Raw genomic sequence first — 24945 nt, forward strand, 5'->3', positions numbered from 1 at the left:
CTCAGGACATAATGTTTGCGGGTATTTCCCGTAAAAAGGTCCGAGCATTCCCAGTGGTCCCAGCTGTAAAAGACCTAGTTAAGAGGGAATGGGAGAAACAAGGTCAGAGGACCTTCCTCCCCTTAACGTCAAAGCGTAAGTATCCCTTTGACGATGAGGAGTTAACGGCCTGGTCGAGAGCCCCCAAGGTGGATGCGGCAGTGGCCTCTACCTCCCGTAGATCCTCCTTGCCGGTGGAGGATTCGGGAACTTTGGCTGATTCTTCGGATCGTAAGACCGATACATTCCTCAAAAGATCTTGGGAAGCTTGTACGGCAGCCTTTAAGCCCGCAATAGCAGCCACGTGTACGGCAAGATCTATGTTGGTGTGGCTGATCGACTTGGAGGACAATATTAAGAATGGAGTAGCTAGGAGTAGGCTTCTTTCCTCTATGCCTCTCATTAAGGGAGCAGCGGCCTTCCTCTCCGACTCCTCCGCGGACTCTCTCCGGTTGTCGGCTAGAGCGGCAGGACTGACCAATGCAGGCAGGCGGGCCTTATGGTTGAAGGGGTGGAAAGGAGACACACAAACAAAAACTAGATTGTGTGCTATACCCTGCCAGGGTAAGTACCTGTTTGGTACGGAACTGGATGAGATTTTGACAAAAGCGGGGGAGAGGAAGAAGGGGTTCCCTAACCCGTATGTTCCGTTCAACAGGAGGGCCTACAGGAAGCCGCCGTTCGGTAAAAAGAAAGACTTTAGACCCCAGGACCGCTGGGGAAATAAGGACCCCAAGCAAAGAGGCAACCTATTCGGGAAACGTCCCTTCAGAGGAGACAGATCCCGATAAAACCGTTACACCGGTAGGTGGCAGGCTATTAAGATTCAGCCGCCAATGGATGAAGGTGACATCAAACCCGTGGGCCCTAAGTATTGTATCATCAGGCCTAAAATTAGAATTCGTTCGGTATCCACCGAACTCCTTCTTATTGACTTCTATGAAGTCCCGATCACAGCAGGAAGCACTGGAGATGGAGATTGCGGTACTGCTAACTAAACAGGTCCTAGTGGAGGTCCCAGACGACGAAACAGGGATGGGCTTTTATTCTCCTCTATTCTTAGTCCCAAAACCAGATGGCTCTTACAGGACTATAATAAATTTAAAGAAACTTAATACCTTCCTAAGACTAAGGTCGTTTAAAATGGAGTCGATTAAGTCTGCAATAAAGCTTTTGTTTCCCAGGTGTTATATGGCGGTCTTGGACCTAAAGGACGCCTACTACCATCTCCCCATATATCGAGGGCACCAGAGGTTCCTGCGGGTAGCAGTCTGGTTCAGAGGTCGGATTCAGCATTTCCAGTTTGCGGCAATGCCATTCGGGCTATCCATGGCTCCTCGGGTATTTACCAAATTAATGCTGGAAGTAATGTCATATGTAAGGCTGAATGACACCCTAGTTGTCCCTTACTTAGACGACCTACTCATAGTGGGGAATTCTGTTTCACAGTGTGAAGCAAGAATAGCTAGGATTATCTCATCCCTACAAACACTGGGTTGGCTAATTAACTGGGAGAAGTCCAGACTAGAGCCAGTGACCTGTCAAAGGTTTTTGGGCCTGCAAGTAGACTCCGTAACTGAGGAGTGCTTTCTGCCAAACGCCAAAGTAATGGCCATAATCGACAAAGTACAGAATGCTACAGGAGGACCCGTAATATCATTGAGACAGGGCATGTCCTTGCTGGGGTCACTGATATCGTGCATTCCAGCGGTGCAATGGGCTCAGTTCCACTCTAGAGAACTACAGTGGGCTATTCTGCAGGAGATAGATAGACTGCAGGGGCGGCTGGAAGGGAAGATGTCCCTATCGCCCGAGGTGGTTGAATCCCTAAAATGGTGGTTAATTCCTTCCAATCTATCGAAGGGAGTACAGTGGTGGGTGACTCCCTCCAAGATACTCACCACGGATGCCAGCCCCTTAGGTTGGGGAGCCCACCTAGAGGAGCACATGGTACAAGGCTGGTGGCGTGAGAATGAAATAGAGGCCTCCTCTAATGTAAAGGAGCTAACAGTGATTTTTTACGCGATATCTCACTTCCTCCCGCAGTTAAGAGGCGCCCACGTAAAGATCCAGACAGACAATACCACCGCAGTGGCCTATATAAACCGGCAAGGAGGCACGCGGTCAATGCCACTGATGTCTATCGCGGGAAAGATTCTGGAGATGGCCGAGGTCCATCTTCTCTCCTTGTCAGCGCTCCATATAAGAGGAGTGGACAACTCCCGAGCAGACTATCTCAGTCGCCAGGCCCTATACCAGGGAGAGTGGGTCCTCAGCAGAGACGTCTTCGAAATGATAGCGTCAGAATGGGGCAGACCGGAGATAGACCTATTCGCAACCAGAGCCAACAGGCGCGTAAAAAGGTTTGCTTCTCTCTACAGGTCGGACAACCCAGATATTCTAGATGCCCTACAAGCACCCTGGGCATTCCAACTAGCCTATGCCTTTCCTCCGATGGTGCTACTACCAACAGTAGTCAGGAAAATAAGACAGGAGAGGGCGAGGGTCATCTTGATAGCCCCGTTTTGGCCAAAAAGACCGTGGTTTTCATGGCTGAGAGCCATGTCGGTAACCGACCCGTGGATCCTGCCGCTGGACCAGAATCTTCTCTCGCAGGGACCCTGCTACCATCCACAGGCCAAAACCCTGCACCTAGTGGCCTGGAATTTGAAAGGGAGCTACTGAGGCAGAAGGGTTTCTCAAAGAACCTAATCAATACCCTGCTACAAAGCAGGAAGGAGTCCACGACAAAAATATATGCTAAGGTGTGGAGGAAGTTCCTGGCCTTCCACCCAACAAACTAGCTGGCGAAGTACCCATTACGGCCATTCTAGAGTTTCTACAAAGAGGCCGAGAGCTTAGACTCTCAGTAAGCACTCTTAAGGTCCACGTGTCAGCCCTAGGTGCCCTGTTTAACTATAACGTGGCAGCAAATAGATGGGTGACTCGGTTTATCTCGGCCTGTCAACGAGCAGAACCGGTGCATGTGCCTCGACTACCAGCGTGGAACCTTACTCTAGTTTTGGATGCCTTCACTCAGGCACCGTTTGAGCCCATAAGCTCAGCATCAGTAAAGTGCCTCTCATTGAAAACGGCTATGCTGGTGGCCTTAGTATCGGCCAGGAGAGTGGGTGATCTTCACGCTTTATCAGTAGACCCACCGTTCCTGTTAACAACACGAGACAGTCTGATTTTAAAGACGGACCCGTCCTACCTGCCCAAACGGGCAACTAAATTTCATAGATGTCAAGAGATATGCCTACCTTCATTCTATGAGAACCCGTCAACACAGGACGAGGAGAAATATCACACCTTAGATGTGAAGAGAGCCGTGCTAGCCTATCTAGATAGGACCAGTCCCTGGAGGCAGAGTAGGTCTCTTTTTGTCTCCTTCCAGGGCAGCAGGAAGGGGTCTGCAGTTACATCAGGCACGATATCCAGATGGATTAGAGATGCGATCACAATGGCGTATCTGACAAAAGGAGAAGACCCTCCACTGGGGATTAAGGCGCACTCTACTAGAGCCATATCATCCTCCTGGGCCGAGAGGGCGAACGTCCCAATTGAACAAATATGTAAGGCTGCAACCTGGTCTTCTCCGTCTACCTTTTATAGTCACTATAGACTAGATTTGTCCTCTACCGAGGATCTAACTTTTGGTAGATCAGTCCTTAACACGGTGTGCCCGCCCAAGTGATTATCTCTGGAAATCTCTCAGTGGGTGCTGTCGTGGCGAAGAGGAAAAACCGGATTACTTACCGGTAATACTCTTTTGTAGAGTCCACGACAGCACCCGCTCACTTCCCTCCCGTAAGAATGTTTTCACACATGGGTCTCCTTGGTGGTGGAGATTATGATTTAAGTTAGATATGTGATTAAACTTAGTAAGCTTAAAACTGCATAGGGGTAAGATAGATGAATCGCCCAAACAGTTTGACTAAAACATGTATGGCGGTTCCTCCGTTGTTCTCGGTAACACAAACTGAGGGAGCGAGGGGGACCGCCCCATTTATCTCTCTTTAGGTTTCCTGTTCCGGGGGCGGATCCCCTCTCTCAGTGGGTGCTGTCGTGGACTCTACAAAAGAGTATTACCGGTAAGTAATCCGGTTTTCTTGGCGGATCCGTTTTTTTCCCTCATAGACGTGCATTATCGGCGGATCTTGACGGATGGTCATCCGTTTGATCCGTTTTTGTACGGATCCGCCAAGATTTTGGCGTCCGCTCAGCAGCCCGGACGGAGCGTGTAACGGCTTTTTCATGTCCGGATCCGCTATTTGCCGATTTAACCCGAGTTTCTGTCTGGCTGCTGGACAAAATTCTCTCTCCCCTCTCCTTTTCCCCAAGCGCGGTTCCTTTAAATTTTTACCTTCGGCGGATCCGTACATTCGCCGATCCGCTGACTCCCGCTTCTGTCAGTCCACCTGCGGATCCGTTTTCTGCTATTTTGGCGGATTTTAACTGACAGAAAAAACTGAAGTGTGAAACAGGCCTTACTCAGCACAATCCAGCTGCCAGGTTCCCTTTAAGGTTGAACACATGTTAACTTGTATATACATATATTTTTTTTTGTAAATATTTTCTTTGAGGGGGGAACAGTGTTTATAAGTTACGCTACACAATTTGACTCTAAACTGCTCTTATTAACCATTAAGGCTTGTTCACACACTGTTTTTGCTGTGGAATAAAAGATTTCTGAAATCACATGCTGCTTTTTTTCCGTGCAGATTTGAGCCAGAGTGGTTTTCCAAACCGACAGAATGTCAGCTCTTTTGTCTTTGCTGCGCTTTTCACTCATTTGAATAAATAGGGGGTAGACATCAAATACCTGTATTTTACATGACCTATACTGTTAGCAAGAAAATACATGTATCTTACCCCATTTATTTGCAAGAAAACTTTTTAAGAATGGACATGCGGCAGAGTTGAGGGAAAAAAAAGTCTCTTAAAGTTGCATGAGATTTGAGTAGTCATTCACTTTAGTGGCACCATAAAACCTGTTTTCCATAGTGAAAACACAATGTGAACAAGCCCCTAGGAGATTAATTTATCTGGATAGAATGGCTACTGCAGGTAGTGGCAACAATCAAGGCTTGTCCCCCAACTTTCAGATTCCCTTCAAGGGCATGTTTTTTTTTTAAACCAGTTATTTTTATTTAGGTTTCAAAAGATTTTAAACAATAAACAGTGGATATCAATATACATGTAACAATTCACATATCTTGTAGTAATACAATCAAAGCCATCCCCCCCTCCCCCAATACTCCTTGTGCCGGGTATACTTGAGAGTCTTAGCAATCATATCACCGCCATCCAGGCGGACCATATTTTTTCGAAAGTTCTTTCACCATGCCTTCGCCTGTAAATGCTTTCCTCTAAATGCATTACCGTACGTGTCTGAGCAATAAATTCCCTCCTAGTGGGGGGTTCCAAATCCTTCCATTTTCGTGCTATTAGTTTGCGTGCCACATACAGCAACCTCGCTATTGCCACTTTGTAATGTTCTGAGACAGGTATCCCATCCACCTCCCCCAAAACACACAGCACTGGATTCCTGTCGAGCATACATGCATAAGCTCTCTCAATTTTGTTGATAACGACCAGCCAGTATGCCACCAGCTGCGGACACGACCATAACATATGTAACAGTCCGGCCTGGTCTGTGCCACATCTAGGGCAGCTAGAGTCTCCCCTCAAGCCCGCCTTGAATAGGACCAGCGGTGTTTTGTATGTTCTATGTATTGCATATAATTGTGAGAGCCGTGCCTGCTCGCTTAGAGAGATCTTCGGGACATATTCAAGAATAGTCTCCCATTGTTCTGTTGTGAGGGTACCCACCTCCCTTTCCCATTTACTCTTTGCAGTGAGGTGATTGTCCCCCAAATAGGAGTGTAGTAGATCATGATATATGCTCGATATAACTCCCCTCGTCCCTCCCTTCATACACACAAAGTCTAGTACAATGTCGCCCTGAACCGTCATGGCTCCCAATCTACACTGTGCCCTCCAAGCATGTCGAAGCATATAGTATTGAAACCCCCATACCGAAGGCAAATCAAATTCCTCTCTCAATGTCTCAAAGGTCTTCAGGTCCGTTCCACTCTGCAGCTGGCACACATATCTTACTCCTTTCGCCTTCCAATTGCCCATTTGACGCAGCTTATTAAGTTCCGGCAGATGCTCATTGTCCCACACCAGTGAGTACCTAGTCAGCTCATCCACCCCTCTGATCCTTTTAATGGTGTCCCATACCTTCTGAATCATGCCTATGGTAGTATATGGTGCTCCCAGTTTCTTAAAGGTACCATCCTCTAGACCAGGGGTCCTCAAACTTTTTAAACAGGGGGCCAGATCACGGTCCCTCGGACCATTGGAGGGCCGGAATATAGTTTAAAAAAAATTATGAATAAATTCCTGTGCACACTGCACATATCTTATTTAGAGGTAATAAAACAAAAATAGGAACAAATACTATATTAAAAATGAAGTTAAATCATCAAACTTACCGATTTTTTGGGTTCTTCGAATATCCTACACTTCGAGTCAATTTTTTCTCTTTCTTGATATCATTGCTTCCTAGGGATTCAAAATTGCTATTAGTAAAATACCAACATATATACAGCGCTACCAAAACAATATACCAGCAATAAAACTGTCCACACAGAGACATACAGACTGCACTGCCCATCAATGCAGCCTGATCAGTGCCCATCAATGCAGCCTGATCAGTGCCCATCAATGCAGCCTGATCAGTGCCCATCAATGCAGCCTGATCAGTGCCCATCAATGCAGCCTGATCAGTGCCCATCAATGCAGCCTGATCAGTGCCCATCAATGCAGCCTGATCAGTGCCCATCAGCGCAGCCTGATCAGTGCCCATCAGCGCAGCCTGATCAGTGCCCATCAGCGCAGCCTGATCAGTGCCCATCAATGCAGCCTGATCAGTGCCCTTCAGCGCAGCCTGATCAGTGCACATCAATGCAGCCTGATCAGTGCCCATCAATGCAGCCTGATCAGTGCCCTTCAGCGCAGCCTGATCAGTGCACATCAATGCAGCCTCACCAGTGCCCATATTGGTGGAACTCCACTTTTACCTCAGGCTCAGACTGGTGTGGTGCAAGAATCCCCAATAGGCAGCACAGGTCCCCAATAGACAGGTAAATGTCCCCAATAGGCAGCATAGGTCCCCAATAGGCAGGTAAATGTCCCCAATAGGCAGCACAGGTCCCCAATAGGCAGGTAAATGTCCCCAATAGGCAGCACAGGTCCCCAATAGGCAGGTAAATGTCCCCAATAGGCAGCACAGGTCCCCAATAGGCAGGTAAATGTCTCCAATAGGCAGCAAAGGTCCCTAATAGGCAGGTAAATGTCGCCAATAGGCAGCACAGGTCCCCAATAGGCAGCACAGGTCCCCAATAGGCAGGTAAATGTCCCCAATAGGCAGCACAGGTCCCCAATAGGCAGCACAGGTCCCCAATAGGCAGGTAAATGTCCCCAATAGGCAGGTAAATGTCCCCAATAGGCAGGTAAATGTCCCCATTAGGCAGGTAAATGTCCCCATTAGGCAGCAAAGGTCCCCAATAGGCAGGTAAATGTCCCCAATAGGCAGGTAAATGTCCCCAATAGGCAACACAGGTCCCCATTAGGCAGCACAGGTCCCCAATAGGCAGGTAAATGTCCCCATTAGGCAGCACAGGTCCCCATTAGGCAGCACAGGTCCCCATTAGGCAGCACAGGTCCCCATTAGGCAGGTAAATGTCCCCAATATGCAGCACAGGTCCCCATTAGGCAGCACAGGTCCCCAATTAGGCAGGTAAATGTCCCCAATAGGCAGGTAAATGTCCCCAATAGGCAGGTAGATGTCCCCATTAGGCAGGTAAATGTCCCCAATAGGCAGGTAAATGTCTCCAATAGGCAGGTAAATGTCTCCAATAGGCAGCACAGGTCCCCATTAGGCAGCACAAGTCCCCAATAGGCAGGTAAATGTCCCCATTAGGCAGCACAGGTCCCCAATAGGCAGGTAAATGTCCCCATTAGGCAGCACAGGTCCCCATTAGGCAGCACAGGTCCCCAATAGGCAGCACAGGTCCCCAATAGGCAGGTAAATGTCCCCATTAGGCAGAACAGGTCCCCAATAGGCAGCACAGGTCCCCATTAGGCAGCACAGGTCCCCATTAGGCAGCACAGGTCCCCAATAGGCAGGTAAATGTCCCCATTAGGCAGCACAGGTCCCCATTAGGCAGCACAGGTCCCCATTAGGCAGCACAGGTCCCCATTAGGCAGGTAAATGTCCCCAATATGCAGCACAGGTCCCCATTAGGCAGCACAGGTCCCCAATAGGCAGGTAAATGTCCCCAATAGGCAGGTAAATGTCCCCAATAGGCAGGTAGATGTCCCCATTAGGCAGGTAAATGTCCCCAATAGGCAGGTAAATGTCCCCAATAGGCAGGTAAATGTCTCCAATAGGCAGGTAAATGTCTCCAATAGGCAGGTAAATGTCTCCAATAGGCAGCACAAGTCCCCAATAGGCAGGTAAATGTCCCCATTAGGCAGCACAGGTCCCCAATAGGCAGGTAAATGTCCCCATTAGGCAGCACTGGTCCCCATTAGGCAGGTAAATGTCCCCATTAGGCAGCACAGGTCCCCATTAGGCAGTTAAATGTCCCCATTAGGCAGGTAAATGTCCCCAATAGGCAGGTAAATGTCTCCAATAGGCAGCACAGGTCCCCATTAGGCAGCACAAGTCCCCAATAGGCAGGTAAATGTCCCCATTAGGCAGCACAGGTCCCCAATAGGCAGGTAAATGTCCCCATTAGGCAGCACAGGTCCCCATTAGGCAGGTAAATGTCCCCATTAGGCAGCACAGGTCCCCAATAGGCAGCACAGGTCCCCAATAGGCAGGTAAATGTCCCCATTAGGCAGAACAGGTCCCCAATAGGCAGCACAGGTCCCCATTAGGCAGCACAGGTCCCCAATAGGCAGGTAAATGTCCCCATTAGGCAGCACAGGTCCCCATTAGGCAGCACAGGTCCCCAATAGGCAGGTAAATGTCCCCATTAGGCAGCACAGGTCCCCAATAGGCAGGTAAATGTCCCCATTAGGCAGATAAATGTCCCCATTAGGCAGCACAGGTCCCCAATAGGCAGCACAGGTCCCCAATAGGCAGGTAAATGTCCCCATTAGGCATCACAGGTCCCCATTAGGCAGCACAGGTCCCCAATTGGCAGGTAAATATCCCCATTAGGCAGGTAAATGTCCCCATTAGGCAGCACAGGTCACCAATAGGCAGGTAAATGTCCCCATTAGGCAGCACAGGTCCCCATTAGGCAGGTAAATGTCCCCATTAGGCAGATAAATGTCCCCAATAGGCAGCACAGGTCCCCATTAGGCAGCACATGTCCCCATTAGACAGGTAAATGACCCCAATAGGACCCGGCGTTAAAAAAAAAAAAAAAGTACTCACCTATGTCCCCCGCTGCTCTGAAGAGGCGCCCGTTCATCTCAGTCTTCTTCCTGCACAGGCACACAGGCGGCGTGACATGCTGCGTACGGAGGGCTGCGTAACGCCTTTCCTCGGCGCCTCGTCCCGCCCGCGATTACAGGGCCCGCCGGCATTGAACTGCAGTGCAGTTCATAAGTTCAATGTCGGCCTGGCGGGGGGCCGGATAAAAGTCCTTGGCGGGCCGCATGTGGCCCGCGGGCCGTAGTTTGAGGACCCCTGCTCTAGACCCTGGATAAGTGGGCGTCTCCCCGTCACATGTACCAGCACCCGGTGAGCTGCTCCTCCACAATCGAGCTCTCTCCATCCCCTGACATGCTGGCCCTGTACTGCCAAGAAATAGACCCATGGATTTGGTGCGGCCAGTCCTCCCTCTTCCTTTCCTTTTTGCAGAGTTCCAAATTTAATCCGTGCCTGCTTCTTGCCCCATATCAAGGATCTGAAGATAGAATCAATGCCCTTCAAGGGCATGTTATGGTAGCACCTTTCCACTTGAGGGTTTGCGCACACTTCACCTTCAGCATTGTAAGGGTGTGTGTCCACGATCCGGAGTTGCTACAGGGTTGGGGCTGCGTATTTATGCAGTGTCCAGCAGTTACAGTATAGTGAATGCTGCAGCTAATCAGTATTGTCTGCTTTGATGGAAAAGACTGTGGCTGCTGATTGGCTGCAGTGGTCACGATCTGCAGGAGAGATATGGCAACTTTGGGGAAGCTGTTGGCCCAAGGGAGAAGTGTTTTTCTTTGTTTTGTTCTGTAGGTTGATGATATGAAGGGGTTGTCCAATTATGAACAGCCCTTTTAACCTACTTCATGTAGACCAAATCTAATGGCCACCCAGAATTGTGAATTAGACTTTGGTTTGTTGCGATAAACACATAAAATGTCCACTAGCATGACCTTCCTTACGTTATGAGTCAAGAAAAGGTGTTTGGGTGTCATTCTTGTATCTGTTTTACTATGTATCTCAGAAAGTAATATCAGGTGTTTAGACCAAAAACATGAGAAGTAAAAACAAGACACAAAGGACACATTGTTCACTGACGTGATGGATCTGACAGCATCTCCACGAAGCAGCTGAACTAAAACCATTTATATAGATTTGCAACTTGTACCTATATTGTATTTATTCTGCCACAATATATAGAAAGTATGCTATTGTGTCATTGCCCCACAATTGGGAAGAAAACTGCAGAACAAAATGTTTGCGGTTCCACTTATCCACCAATAAGCCATAACAAAACCACTACCAGTTCAAATGAATATCTTTGATCTTCCAGTGACTATGGTATTTGACCAGGGCTGATATATCAAGCCGTGTTCAGTATTAGGCCAGGATCACACATGAGAGAAACACGGCCGAGACTCGGATGTTAATACCCGCCACTCGGGAGTGGAGCGTGCAGCTCCATGTATTGCTATGCGGCCGCACACTCCGCTCCTGAGTGCCGGGTATTAACATGCGAGACTCGGCCGTGTTTCTCGCATGTGTGATCCGGGCCTTTGGCTGAGCACCCACAACCAGAAATAGCTGCCCCCAAAACGCTGCGTTCTATGCTACAAGCACAGTGGTTGGGACTTATAGAAATCCCATGCCCACTGGCCTTCTATTCATTGCTGCTCAAACTCACCCACAGTGCGGGTTTACGAGCCGCAGCATGTCAGTTATCTGCAGTGGAGACCCTAGTCTCTGCTGTGTATTTTGACCAATAGACTGTGATTAGATGTGGCTACTATTCCTGATCGTAGGGACGTAGCCTTTGGTTTCTTTCTTCAAAGCAGATAACATGGACAAGTGTAAAGATCCGAGGGTCAACTTGAAATGGATAGATGACTAGATCATGGCATCTTCAAGATATCTAACCCTCTTCGTAGGAATAAAAATATGGCAAACCTTTGTGGCATTCATTAGACCTCTGGCTGCCATGCCAACTCATCAGCTCACCTGCATTGTGAGGATTTACATGGAGCTCTCACACCTTCGTGGAACCCCTTTGGGGCTGCAGATGCTATTGATCACTCTGGGATTGCCGATATGAAAAATTAGGGCCTGACATAAATGTGTACTGACAGGATGCCTCATCTGGCCGTGCGAATCAGTCCAAGCACGGACCACAATACATGGACTGGCTCTTCAGATCCTAGCGTGACCACTTCATGTGTGTGTTTGAGGCTATGACACTTGGGCTGGGAGAGCGACGGCTAGTCTGTGCAGTGACTGATTTACAAGGATGGCTAAAGCAGCCCGAAGGGGTTGAATATGGAGCTCAATTTAGAGAAATGCGCCTTGATGCCAGTTTTCCTCTAATTTGCTCCTTGATCAGAGTGCTGTTCTAAAAATGACTTGTCACCTTTCCTAGGAGAGTGGAGGTCGTTTGAGAAGAGTTTCCTTGTCTGGATTTTGAGTGACTTCTGGCTAAGCTTATATTCACGCGTGTGTACCCACAAAGTAGATCTGCGCTAATACTACATGCCATACCAAACCTCTTCCGCATCAGTGCACATACACTCAACAAAGAAACTGCAACATAGAGGAAAAGTCGTGGAATTATGGATATCACAGGATCCATAGATAGGTTAATAATATGCAAACAATGGAAAAATGTACAAATCATCTCAATTTATTTACTATTGAGCATGAGCACCGAGCACAGAAATCCCCACACTTACCTTGGTTGCTATCAATGAGGTTATTCATGGTTGAGGAATGTCCTGCCACAATGAATGCACTGGCAGCTCCTTTTGCAACTGCCGATCTATGACGCCCCAGATGTGCTAGATGGGCGATAAGGCTGGAGACGCTGCAGCCACAGTAGCACGTTTAGACCACACAGGCTGCTCATAGCACGACAAATACAATGGAGAAAATAAGTATTTGATCCCTTGCTGATTTTGTAAGTTTGCCCACTAACAAAGACATGAACAGTCTACAATTTTAAGTGTGTGTGCACACGCCGCGGATACTGCTGCGGTTCCGCAGCGGATTTGGCCGCTGCGTATCCACAGCAGTTGTTGCTGCGGTGTACAGTACCATAATATCCTATGGATATTAAAAACCGCAGTGCAGACGGTGCAGATTTTTCTGCGCGGTTTCTAAACCGCAGAAAGAATTGACATGTCAATTCTTTCTGCGGATTCCGCTGCGGTTTGCCATCTCCTCCATTGTGGAGATGAAAAACCGGAGGCCAATCCGCAGGTAAACCGCAGGTATTTTGACCTGCAGATTTACCTACGGATTTTACAAAATCCGCGCGGCCAAATCCGCACCCCAATCCGCAGCGTGTGCACATACCCTTAGGGTAGGTTAATTTTAACATTGAGAGATAGAATACCAAAAATAAAATCCAGAAAATCACATTGTATAAATTTGCATTTTGCAATGAGAAATAAGAATTTGATCCCCTACCAACCATTACGAGTTCTGTCTCCCACAGACCAGTTAGACGTTCCTAATCAACTCGTTACCTGCATTAAAGACAGCTGTCTTACATAGTCACCTTTATAAAAGACTCCTGTCCACAGACTCAATCAATCAGACTGTAACCTCTACAACATGGGCAAGACCAAAGAGCTTTATAAGGATATCAGGGTCAAGATCATAGACCTGCACAAAGCTGGAATGGGCTACAAAGCCATAAGTATGATGCTGGGTGAGGAGACAACTGTTGGTGCAATAGTAAGAAAATGGAAGAAATACAAAATGACTGTCAATCGACATCGATCTGGGGCACCATGCAAAATCTCACCTCGTGGGGAATCCTTGATCATGAGGAAGGTGAGAGATCAGCTTAAAACTACAAGGGGGGAGCTTGTTAATGATCTCAAGGCAGCTGGGATCAGTGTCACCAAGAAAACCATTGGTAACACATTATGCTGTAAAGGTTTAAAATCCTGCAGTGCCCGCAAGGTTCCCCTGCTCAAGAAGGCACATGTGCAGAGCGGTCTGAAGTTTGCCAATGAACACCTGGATGATTCTGTGAGTGATTGGGAGGAGGTGCTGTGGTCAGATGAGACAAAAATTGATCTCTTTGGCATTAACTCAACTTGCCATGTTTGGAGGAAGAGAAAAGCTGCCTATGACCCAAAGAACACCATCCCCACTGTCAAGCATGGAGGTGGAAACATGTTTTTGAGGTATTTCTCTGCTAAGGGCACTGGACTACTTCACCGCATCAATGGGAGAATGTATGGAGCCATGTACTATAAAATCCTGAGTGACAACCTCCTTCCCTCCGCCAGGACATTAAAAATGGGTCGTGGCTGGTTCTTCCAGCAAGAAAATGACCCAAAACATACAGCCAAGGCAACAAAGGAGTGGCTCAAAAAGAAGCACATTAAGATCATGGAGTGGCCTAGCCAGTCTCCAGACCTAAAATTCCTCCTGACATGTGCGCAAACATCAACTACAAAAAACATCTGACGGCTGTGCTTACCAACAAGGGTTTTACCACCAAGTATTAAGTCTTGTTTGCCAGAGGGATCAAATACTTATTTCTCGCTGTAAAATGCAAATAAATTTACATAATGTGATTTTCTGGATTTTATTTTTGATATTCTTTCTATCAATGTTAAAATTAACCTACTCATAAAATTATAGACTGTTCATGTCTTTGTCAGGGGGCAAACTTAAATCTCCTGTCTTGTGCTGTAAAGCACAATGGAAAATGAACTGCATTTTCACTACTGGGAACCTAGACTAAGGCAGGAATCACACAGGACAGATTGTGCTTAAAGCTGCGTCTGAAAGTCAGTTCCGTTCATCTGAATTTGGTAGGTTTGGTGACTGGTGCATGGATCCCTTCATGTCAGATAAATGATAGTTGCAGATTTATGAAGTGAGACCAAACCCTTGTCGCCACAGGAGACGTGGATTTTCTTTTTTTTAGCTGACAATAGCTAAATGATCACGGATTTTACCTCCATGAATCTCAAAGGATAAAATCCACTTTAGCAATATGCGTATAGTGACGAGCTGCAGATTTCCCCACATTTTATACATGGTGTGTAGATGAGATTTGGGAAGATCCAATCCAGAGCTGCTGCTGTAATACATTGGAAAACCATCACAAGTTACTAAAGCAGCACTCCAGGGTTTTTTTATATTTTGCCGCCGGAGTGGTGTCCACTAACGTAAGGTCCCGGCCTTAGTATGATACTCGCCAGCCGCCAGGTTCAGCACCGCTCCGATTGGTCCCAGCAGCTTGTGATCTGCTGGATCTCCTCAGTGTTTGCTGGCGGAGCCGAGGTCACTACTCAGTGTATCTCTATGGCTAATTTCACATTAGCGTTTTTTTGCGCAGCGCATCATGCGTTTTTGCATGCGTTTGCCTTTTTTTATGCGCATTCGTTCTCTAGGGGTTAAAACCAGTGTCTACACAGTTTTATGCCAAAAACTCATGCCCATGAAAACGCAGACAAACGCATGTCCATGTGCACGCCTGCGTTCCCATAGACTGTAATGCATTATTTTGCCGCATTCCGTGGGCATGCTTTTTTTTACTGCTTTCGGCGGACCCAAAAATGCAACAGGTTGTGTCTGGCGCGCCTAGGAGCACACCTTGAAAATCGCATGCGCACGAAAACGCATGCGAACATGTGCAAACGCAAGACCATGCACACGCCATGATAAAGATAGGTACGCATGACGCATGGACACGCACGATGCGCTGTGCAAAAAACCGCTAATGTGAAACCAGCCTAAGAGAGGGAGAGCGAGGGCCTCAGACTGAGATCTGCGGCCTTCCCATCAGTCCCAGGTTGGTGGCGCAGCTGCAGACGGGCGTGTTATTAGGGCAGCGGTACCACGCCAGGACTGAAACAGAGAACACTGACGCGACATACACAACGGCCCATCACACGGACGTGGCACGCACTGTGCACAGGAGCACTATGAGGAGGGTAAGACGCGCCCGCCCTCTCCGGCCTGTCCACTCATGCCATAACAAAAAAAGCACGAGATCCCTGAAATCCGACTTTGCTGGCACTGTAAAACGCAGCTGAACATTTGCATAAAAAATGCTGCAAAAAACCCTAATGTGAACTTTGCCTCATATAGACGAGAAGCCGCACAAGTGAAGGCTCCACCAGTGCGGGCGCCCCTGCCGGCCGTGGCTCTAGCCATCTCATCGGTGTCCGCTCCGCTCTGCAGCCCAGCCCCGGCCCCTCCCTATTAATCATTACGCCGTCTGACTCAGCACCATGCGGCCACGGAGCACACCGGATGTGACGTGCCCACGTACAGGCTGCGCAGTGACGTCACTGGCCGTATAAATGCCGGCAGCGGCAGGCCCTCCCTCTCTTTTTCTCTCTCTGTTAGAGAAGATGGCGCCGGTGAGTGGCGTGCATGGCGCTCGGTCCCCAGCATTAATGTGTCCGTACAGCACACGTCCCCGCCGTGTAGTGCTCTGCTCTAGTAGTATCCCGGGGCTGGGTGCGGACTATAACCACAGGAGAGGGAGGTTACATAGCCATGAGCCGCTGTATGTGACGGTGGTGGCGGCGCCTGTGCTGTCCTTCATTAGTCCTATACCCAGAGTGGGAGAGAGGGCAGCGAACGGAACCACAGCAGCTGGTCTGGAACTACAACTCCCAGCCTGCCCCAGCAGCTGCTGTTAATAGTGCCCGCCGGCGTTGTAGTTTCACGTCCACCGGAGGTTTCTGCCCCCTAGTGGATCGGAGGGTGAATGCCTGTTGCAGACCTGTAGCCGGGGACTGCTCCTCTGCCAGTGCTCCGGGGCTTCTGCTATCTGTGATGTAGAGTATCCTCAATCCTATCCTTGTATAAGAAATATGATCTCTACCCAGTGACCCCCCCCTCACTGTAGAGTCTTTGCTGCCAGCAGTCAGAGTAAACGTATAACATTGTTTCTTGCAGCAGAAAGTTAAAAAGGTGCAGAAGGAAAGGAGATCCAAGAAGGCAGCCTGGAGGTTCACCCTGGACCTCACTCATCCGGTGGAAGATGGGATCTTTGACTCCGTCAACTTTGTAAGTATTCCTGTAACTCTCAAACCAGCCCTGTCCAGGGTGGTGAAAGGTGTAAGAGAAAGATATATAGTATACAAGCTATCTCTGAGGAGTCATGTGGGTGGAGCGAGTCTGGAGGAGTCATGCAGTCATAGCACCTCCTAGCTAGATGTTCCGCATGCATTGATTTATTACAAGCTGGCTGTGGTGCCGCCATGGAGTAATGTATCGTATGACGGCAGTGTGGTCCAGCCTGCACACTGCTGTTCTATTTAGTATCTGGCACTGTGCCTGGCAATATTAGTCAGCTCCATAGACCTATAAAGACATGTCGTTGTGCTTTCTGAACGAGATGTGAGAAAGAAACCCCCATAATTGTGATCAGATTGGCTGGGTGGGCTTCCCGCATACACGTATCATTCCATTACTAGAGCAGGGCTGTGATGAGCTGAGCAGTTTTCTTAATGCCTCCTGTAACTAGGGTTCTCTTCCCTAGTTTGTACCTAGGGTTTCCTTCCCTAGTGTCTACATGTTTTGTTTTTGTGAAACAGGAGCAGTTTCTAAAAGAGAAGGTGAAAGTCAACGGCAAAACCGGAAACCTTGGAAACACCGTTCACATTGAACGTTCAAAGAACAAGATAAATGTGGCGTCTGAGAAGCAGTTTTCTAAAAGGTTTGTTTTACATGGAAAAAAGTCACATTGGTTTCGATTTGCTAAATGTGATTTTTATTTTTGTGAGTGGATCATAAGGTGTTTTTTTGTATCTTGAACTGTTTATGGTTCCATAAGGCTACGTTTACACTTGCTGGATTTTTTGCGGTCCGTTATTGAGACCCGATTTAGCGGGCCGAATCACCGCATTTTTTGTGGTGTACCGCAATAACGGGCCGTTTGCGGATCGCCGTTATTTATTTATTTTTTTTCCCCCCCAGTACTGTGGAATTAGTATTGGAAAAAAAACTGGAAGTGACGGCGCTCCGCTAAAACAAACTTCCGTTTGTTTTTGCATCCCCACTGCTTACAATGGGGGCCATGTCCATACGCCGTATAAAAGATCGAGAAAGCTCAATCTTTTATCACAGCCGTAAAAACCATGGAATTTTTGCGGGCCGATTTGGCAGCACCATAGAGATCAATTGGGGCCGCAAAAATACGGTAAGTGTAAAGCTAGCCTTATTGTATATGATTCTCTTCCTATCTTAGCTTTAGCTATCATTCGTATATGAAGTGATGTCAGGAGTGTAACAGACCTAGAGAAAGGATTAATAATTTTTACTGTGATAATTGATGGATCCTCCTGCCATCAGTTTTTATCCTCTTAATATATAGCAGCCATCATATAGCACTGTGTACTTGCAGTTGCTCATTTTGAATTTCTACCCAGTATTCTTTTCTATGTAGAAACAGGAATTCTCTTTTCCCTGCATAAATCATTCCCCTTATCAACCCCTGACCCAGCTGCTGCCTCCCACCCCTTGCAGGGATTTTGCTGTTATGACTCATACAGGGAAAATTGACCTCTAATTTCTACATGGAGCTTAGAATTCAGCTCGTCTGCTTTTAATCACGTGATGTCATAGACCTAATGGAAAAGAGAAGAATTAACTAGGTAAAAGGCAACATGAGCAATTGTAAGTAAACAGTGATATATGATGATTGCAATGTATTAAGAGGATGAAAACTTTGCGAGTGATTGTTTAAAAATGCTAACTTGCACGCTCGCCTAATGTCATGTATGGATCCACTGCTGATCTCTTCAGAAGGGTCTGTTTTAACATCAACAGCTGTGACTGCGGTGTTCTTGTCACTGAGGTGAGTTGGCTGAAGAGGCCAGGAGACTAGAACAGGCTGTCATCTGAGTGGCCTCTCCTGGGTCAATAAAGGTGACAGCTAAGTCATCAATGCCCAGGATAACATTTTTTTTATTAAGGCTGGACAACAGCTCTGAATTTTGCAGTCCATTTCAGGAGCTGACTAATATTTACTTGCTCTAGTCTGTAAATCGGACCAGACAATCCCATACTGCGTCCGACTACATGCACTACCGACCCCATGCCCTCACATCTCCTCCATTCTCTCTCTCCAGTCGTCACAGCCCACCTAACTACAATCTTTAATCTCTCCCTCTCCTCGGGCATTTTCCAATCCTCCTTCAAACACGCCATTGTTACTCCATTACTAAAGAAACCTGCTCTCGACCCATCCTGAACAAACAACTACAGACCAGTCTCCAATCTCCCCTTCATCTCTAAACTTTTGGAACGCCTAGTTTACTCCCGCCTTACCCGTTACCTCTCCTCTCACTCCCTTCTAGACCCTTCACAGTCTGGCTTCCGCCCCTTACATTCGACTGAAACTGCACTCATCAAAGTGACCAATGACCTTCTGACAGCAAAACGTAATGGTGACCACTCTCTGCTCATTCTTCTTGTCCTATCTGCAGCTTTCGACACTTGACCACCATCTCCTACTCTCTAGGCTCCAATCACTAGGCATTAAGGACACTGCTCTCTCCTGGTTCTCTTCCTATCTCTCTGACCGCTCCTTCAGTGTTTTGTTCTCTGGCTCCACGTCATCTCCTCTTCCTCTTGCTGTCGGGGTACCTCAGGGCTCAGTCCTTGGTCCCCTTCTTTTCTCGCTCTACACAGCCCCAATTGGACAGACCATCAGCAGATTTGGCTTTCAGTGCCATCTTTATGCTGACACACAACTATACACATCTTCCCCTGACCTTACCCCTGCTGTACTAAAGAACGCCAGTGACTGTCTGTCCGCAGTCTCCAACATCATGTCCACTCTCTATCTGAAACTCAACCTCTCTAAAACTGAACTTCTTCTGCTCCCGCCGTCTACTAACCTCCCTAAATCTGACATTTCCCTCTCCGTGGATGGTACTACAATAACACCCCGGCAGCAGGCATGCTGTCTGGGTGTTTTGTTTGACACCAATCTCTCCTTCACATCCCATATACAATCTCTTGCCCGCTCTTGCCGCTTACACCTAAAGAACATCTCTAGAATCCGCCCGTTTCTCACTATGGAAACAACAAAAACCCTCACTGTTGCATTGATCCACTCCCGCCTGGATTACTGCAATGCTCTATTAATTGGTCTCCCCGTCACTCGACTATCCCCCCTCCAGTCCATACTTAATGCAGCGACCAGGATCGTCCATCTGGCTAATCGGTACTCGGACGCATCCGCTCTTCGCCAGTCCTTACATTGGCTGCCCATTCATTATAGGATCCAATTCAAAGTACTTGTTCTCACCCACAAAGCTCTCCACAGTGCAGCACCCCCTTACATTTCTTCCCTCATTTCTGTCTATTGGCCTATCCGATCGCTGCGCTCAGCAAACGACTTTCGACTAACCTCTGCACTAATCCGTACCTCCCACTCCCGACTCCCAAGACTTCTCCCGTGCCGCTCCTATCCTCTGGAATGCTCTACCCCAAGAAATCAGGACTATCCACAATTTGCATAGCTTTAGGTGCTCCCTCAAAACACACTTGTTCAGAGAGGCCTATCGCGTTCACTGATCAAAGTAATTCTCTGTAAGTGTGCGTGTGTAGCCCATTCACTATCTCCATCCATCCTTCACTCCCTCAAGATGGCTGGACCTTCAGTGTAAATACACAATTGTAAATACACACCTGTACTTTGTATCTCCCCCACCTCATTGTAGATTGTAAGCTCTCACAAGCAGGGTCATCTCATTTCGTCTTATTTTGCTTCAATTATTGTATTGTTAACGTTGTTACTTATGACTTGTGTTTTGAAACTGTTAAACTGTAAAGCGCTGCGGAATATGTTGGCGCTATATAAATAAAGATTATTATTATTATTCTGCATCCCCACCCAGCGTTCATGTGTGGAATATGGCTTTGCACACCAACTGATGGGCTGACATTGGTGGGGTCAAAAAAAATTGTTCTGAAAGTACCCAAATGGGGAGGTAAAGTACAGGGAGCATGAAATGTTTTTAAATCTGTGAACAAATGTAAAGACCATTATTGTGTTGAGTGTACTGAGCCGTAACAGTACATTAGAACCTAATTTTTCAGACTAGAAGACTCACTATTTTCCCCCAAATTTTTTGGGGAAAATGGGAGTGCTTCTTATAAACTGAATATAGGTTACAGGGGCATGGAGGAGCAGCAATGGGGCACGGCCTCAGTAGGCAGGTTCGCTGCGGCAGGAGTGGGGCAATGCTGCTGGTCTTGGGCTGGGAGGAGTGGATGTTTTGTGGTACGAGGCTGTGGTGTGTTCCAGGCTTTCAGAAAATGTCGGGGGTCCCTGTTCTTCTCATCTTTGTTACTGTGTTGGGACTGTGGGAAATGGCGGCTGCTGGAGGCGGCGCATGCGCAAATTGAGATAATTGCTCCTGACCTTTTCTGAAAGCCCCGAGCCCGCCGCATCCTCGTGCCACCGATAAACCCCCTCCTCCCAGCCTGAGGCCCAGAGTCGCTGCTGCCAGAAGCATTTGTCAGACAGAAGTTGGGTGATGGTTGTGGGGCCACAGGCTGGTACTCTTCTATGTGATTGACTCCCAAGAAAATGGCCACCGGAGGCGGCGCATGTGCAAATAGAGATCTCGTCAAAAGAACTCATCTCCCAAGATCTCAATTACATATTTGCTTCCTCTGGTGGCCATTTTCCCAGTGTTCATAGCATTAGAAAGTATGGAAGGTGCGGGGCTTCGGGCATCTCATCATACCAGCCTGGGGCCCACAGCCATGGCTCAACTCCTGCTGCTGCTGAACACCCCTTCCTACCAGCCTAGGGCCTACAGCATCTCCTGCCTCCCCCAGAAGTGACCCTGTCAACAGGGAAACCCGCTACTCCCCCGGTAAGCTTCCACACCATGCACCGTGTTTTTAAAAAAAAAAAAAACAACAAAAAAAAACAAAACACATTTTTCAGATTTTCCGTCCTAAAATTTGGAGTGAGTCTTATCTGCAAAATATGGTATTTCTGTTGGGGGGGCTGTGTGTGTGAGTATATATACAGTTTCCTACTGACCATTCTTAATGCTTATAATGTAGGCATTATTTCTAGCAGACATGATTGAAATCCAAATTTCCCAATTGTGTAACCCCACTTTTTTATTTTGTATTTTAGGTATCTTAAATACCTTACAAAGAAATACCTGAAGAAAAACAACTTGCGTGACTGGTTACGTGTAGTTGCTTCTGATAAGGAGACTTATGAACTTAGGTACTTCCAGATCAGCCAAGATGATGATGAATCTGAAACAGAAGAATAATTGTTTCTACAGAATAAAGATATTTATACACAATGTTGTGTTTTTCATTTCTCCCAAATATTTCTGCTTTCTGATGCTTTGTTTCAGATTCTGACTATTTAGTGAAAAGTTTACACAATGAATATTTGGTGAGTTTGACACTGCATATTTGCATTGCACTTACAGGAAAGTGGATGGGGATTTATAGAAATCTCATCCTCACTGCATTTTATAAGGAGTATATCCTGCGGTGTGTTTGTAATCTGCAACATGTCAATTTCTATTATGGTAAATGTTTTTTATTTGTACATGTCCACATCAATACACAAGTTAAAAAACTCGTGTTTTTAACACCTGTCTGCAGCAGCAACTTACCAAAAACACATGTTATCTGCATATGACTGTATCAAAGTTTTATCAGAGCTAAAGGTAGTTTCCAAAACAAAGCCATTTTTTAACACATGACATGGAGTCAGATGCCCCTGATTCATGAAGAGGCAAACACCTTTGTGTGCCTTGCCACAAAATGCTCTCCAGCCTCTGGAGTAGGATTTGTGGTGGAAATGCCACTAGTAGTCGTACCCATGATCCACCCCAGCTCTGTCCTCTTTGGTGAAGCTCGGAGAAACTGGTGTGAAGACTCTTAATAGAAGCAAAATTTAGGTGCAATTCCTAGGTACGCCTACATTTTTCAGCTTTCAGAACATTGGTTCAAGTATTAGTGGCGCTTCAACCAACACATCCCACAAGTAAATATGCGGGTACACAGAGATCCAGCCATGTAGTTAAATTACGGTAATTTTATTTGATCCATTTAAAATCCATAAAATATGGAAAAAAAGAAATGCCGAATAGGGGGACGCCCAGCAAAGTTAAAGTGAAGTGGACAAATAAGGGATAACTGTAAACTACAACAAACCTAGAAATAACGCATGAAAGATGACCAAAAAACAATCACAATATTGTGAAAATGGGGGAATAGATAAAAAGGAATGAAAGGGGTGAGACCACTTAAAGCCCTACAGATCTGCGTGTAAAGCCCCCGTCACACACAGCGATCTCGCTAGTGACATCGCTGCTGAGGCACAATTTTTGTGACGCAACAGCGATCTCACCAGCGAGATCGCTGTGTGTGACACTGACCAGCGACCGGCCCCCCGCCGGTTATCGCTGATCGTCCTGGAATGGCCAGGACATTTTTTTTGATCGCTGGTCTCCCGCTGGCCAGCACGCATCGCTGTGTGTGACAGGCAGGAGACCAGCGATCAGCGCGCTGGTAACTAGGATAAATGCAGGGTTTCTAAGCAGTGTGTGTCACATAGAAACCCGATGTGTACCTTTAGTTACCAGCGCGCTGATGCAGGGAGCTGGTAACCAAGGTACACATCAGGTTTCTAAGTGACGTGCGCTGCTTAGAAACCTGATGTGTTGTAAAATATCAGTATTTCTATAATAAAAAAATATATGGATTAATTCTCTCATACAGAATAGCTAACAGGCTTTGCTTACTTTAGAGAAGTGACTGACTTATTCTGAGTGCCTTGGCTCACACAGCTGTCTCTCTTGTCAAATGTATAGGTCAAAATAGTCAAAGCTGTCAAAATGTGACTATTTAGAGATAATGAATGGTTCTAAAGATCTCAGACTTTAGGCTTAAATATCTCAGACTAAGGTAATGCATAAATAACTGTATGCATATTGTTAAAATAACTACGGTTCACTTAATATGGAAGAACTTATGAACATGGTGGCAAGCCACCATATGTGGTTGTAGTTTATAGGTCAGAATAGTATATAAAGCCGGTCTAACTCTTGTTCAGGAGATCTCATATCCCTTGAGACTCTCGAACACCCGGACAACACAACTGCTCAAGACTATATGTAAGAACAATGCTCGTTTTCTCTTCAAATAATTATTGCATGTCATGAACTTACTTTTCTTCATTTTTGTAATCACTTTTTGAATGAACAATTAAAAACAAGATTTATTTTATCCTCAATTCAACATTGCCTTTACTTTTGATTCTCAACCGTGCAAGAAGATATATATATATATATATATATATATATATTTTTCTACATTTTGGCGAGCCTTAGCCAGACTGATCTTTTGTGCTAATTTTGGCTGGCATTCCTTCCTCGATTGTGCAAGGGGGGAGCACGAACTCTGCTAAAAAACCACCTGTTGTACAAGCTTCCTCAGGAATTCCACTATTTCACGGCACAAAGGATCACACTGAACCTGAAGACGACGGGTGAGGATCGTAAGGAGCTGCATGCGTCTCATCCAGACGGAGATCTGAGGATTGCATAAGGACACAGAGGACCATCCATTGACGGGAAAGACTCTCAATAGGTGAGAAAAAAATATAATGGATTTTATACATGATTATGCTAAGAAAAGTAACATAGATTTCAAGTTTGTTCATAATCATACGGATGCCCAATTATGGTCTAGTTTGTATAATCAATGTGAGGCAGAAAATGTTAAAATTGACAAAAGGTTTTTCTCAGTTAGAAAATTACAAAGGAAACTTCAGAATGTTATGCAGCTAGTCCATGTGTATAATAGCTTAGTCTTTGAGAAAACTGAACCTAACACCTATAAAACATGCATTGTCACACAAGACATTAATCACATTGACACACCAGGTGACACACAAGAGTCTGACGGGGATTACTTTGATTGTCCAAATTGTTTGATTTTGTCAGAGCATATAGAACAATTGGAAGATCAAATAGATACCAGGACAGAGTTATTGTCTAAATTACGACAAGATATAAAAAGGGTTTCTGCTAACACAAGATCAACAGGTAAACAGGAGGAGAGTGCTGCTGCGTCATCATTTGTACCAAATATGCAGGATCCAGATGCTTCAGTAGAGGAATTAGAGGCAGTAGAATTACAACGGAAAAAATTACATGACAGCAGCACGCATTAATCTGAAAATACACGATCAGCTAATGAAAATTGTAAAAGACATTCCAAATTACAATGATAAGATGGATGCCTTTTATAATGCGGACACTTTTGAATCAAACACAGACAAATACAATCTGAATGATGAGCAAAAGAATAAAATATTCAAAGTTTGGTTACCTTCACATATGGGAAAAAGATTACAGACCACACCCAGATTAAATGATGAGAATGAAATGGCACATAGTACAAAAGAAGACAGACTTAGACAATTAGTATTG

At 46.4% G+C, this 24945-nt stretch overlaps 1 protein-coding gene across 4 annotated transcripts; it reads left to right on the forward strand.

Moving 5' to 3' along the window:
• Positions 1-15744: 15744 nt before the first annotated feature.
• RPL22L1 (ribosomal protein L22 like 1) lies at positions 15745-21798 on the forward strand. 4 transcript variants are annotated; one of them, XM_073578870.1, is made up of 4 exons: positions 15745-15864; positions 16409-16519; positions 16980-17171; positions 21621-21798. In XM_073578870.1, the coding sequence occupies exons 2-4, from the start codon at positions 16494-16496 to the stop codon at positions 21763-21765; spliced, it is 363 nt and encodes a 120-aa protein (XP_073434971.1). In that variant the 5' UTR covers positions 15745-15864; positions 16409-16493; the 3' UTR covers positions 21766-21798. The 4 variants fall into 4 exon arrangements, with proteins under 4 accessions (XP_073434971.1, XP_073434969.1, XP_073434972.1 ...); XM_073578868.1 differs by having other exon boundaries at positions 17050-17171; XM_073578871.1 differs by having other exon boundaries at positions 15752-15864; positions 16412-16519.
• Positions 21799-24945: the final 3147 nt, after the last annotated feature.

Source organism: Dendrobates tinctorius, unplaced genomic scaffold (genome assembly GCF_039654945.1).
Source record: "Dendrobates tinctorius isolate UK_male_01 unplaced genomic scaffold, ASM3965494v1 ptg000060l, whole genome shotgun sequence".
Taxonomy (NCBI): Eukaryota; Metazoa; Chordata; class Amphibia; order Anura; family Dendrobatidae; genus Dendrobates; species Dendrobates tinctorius.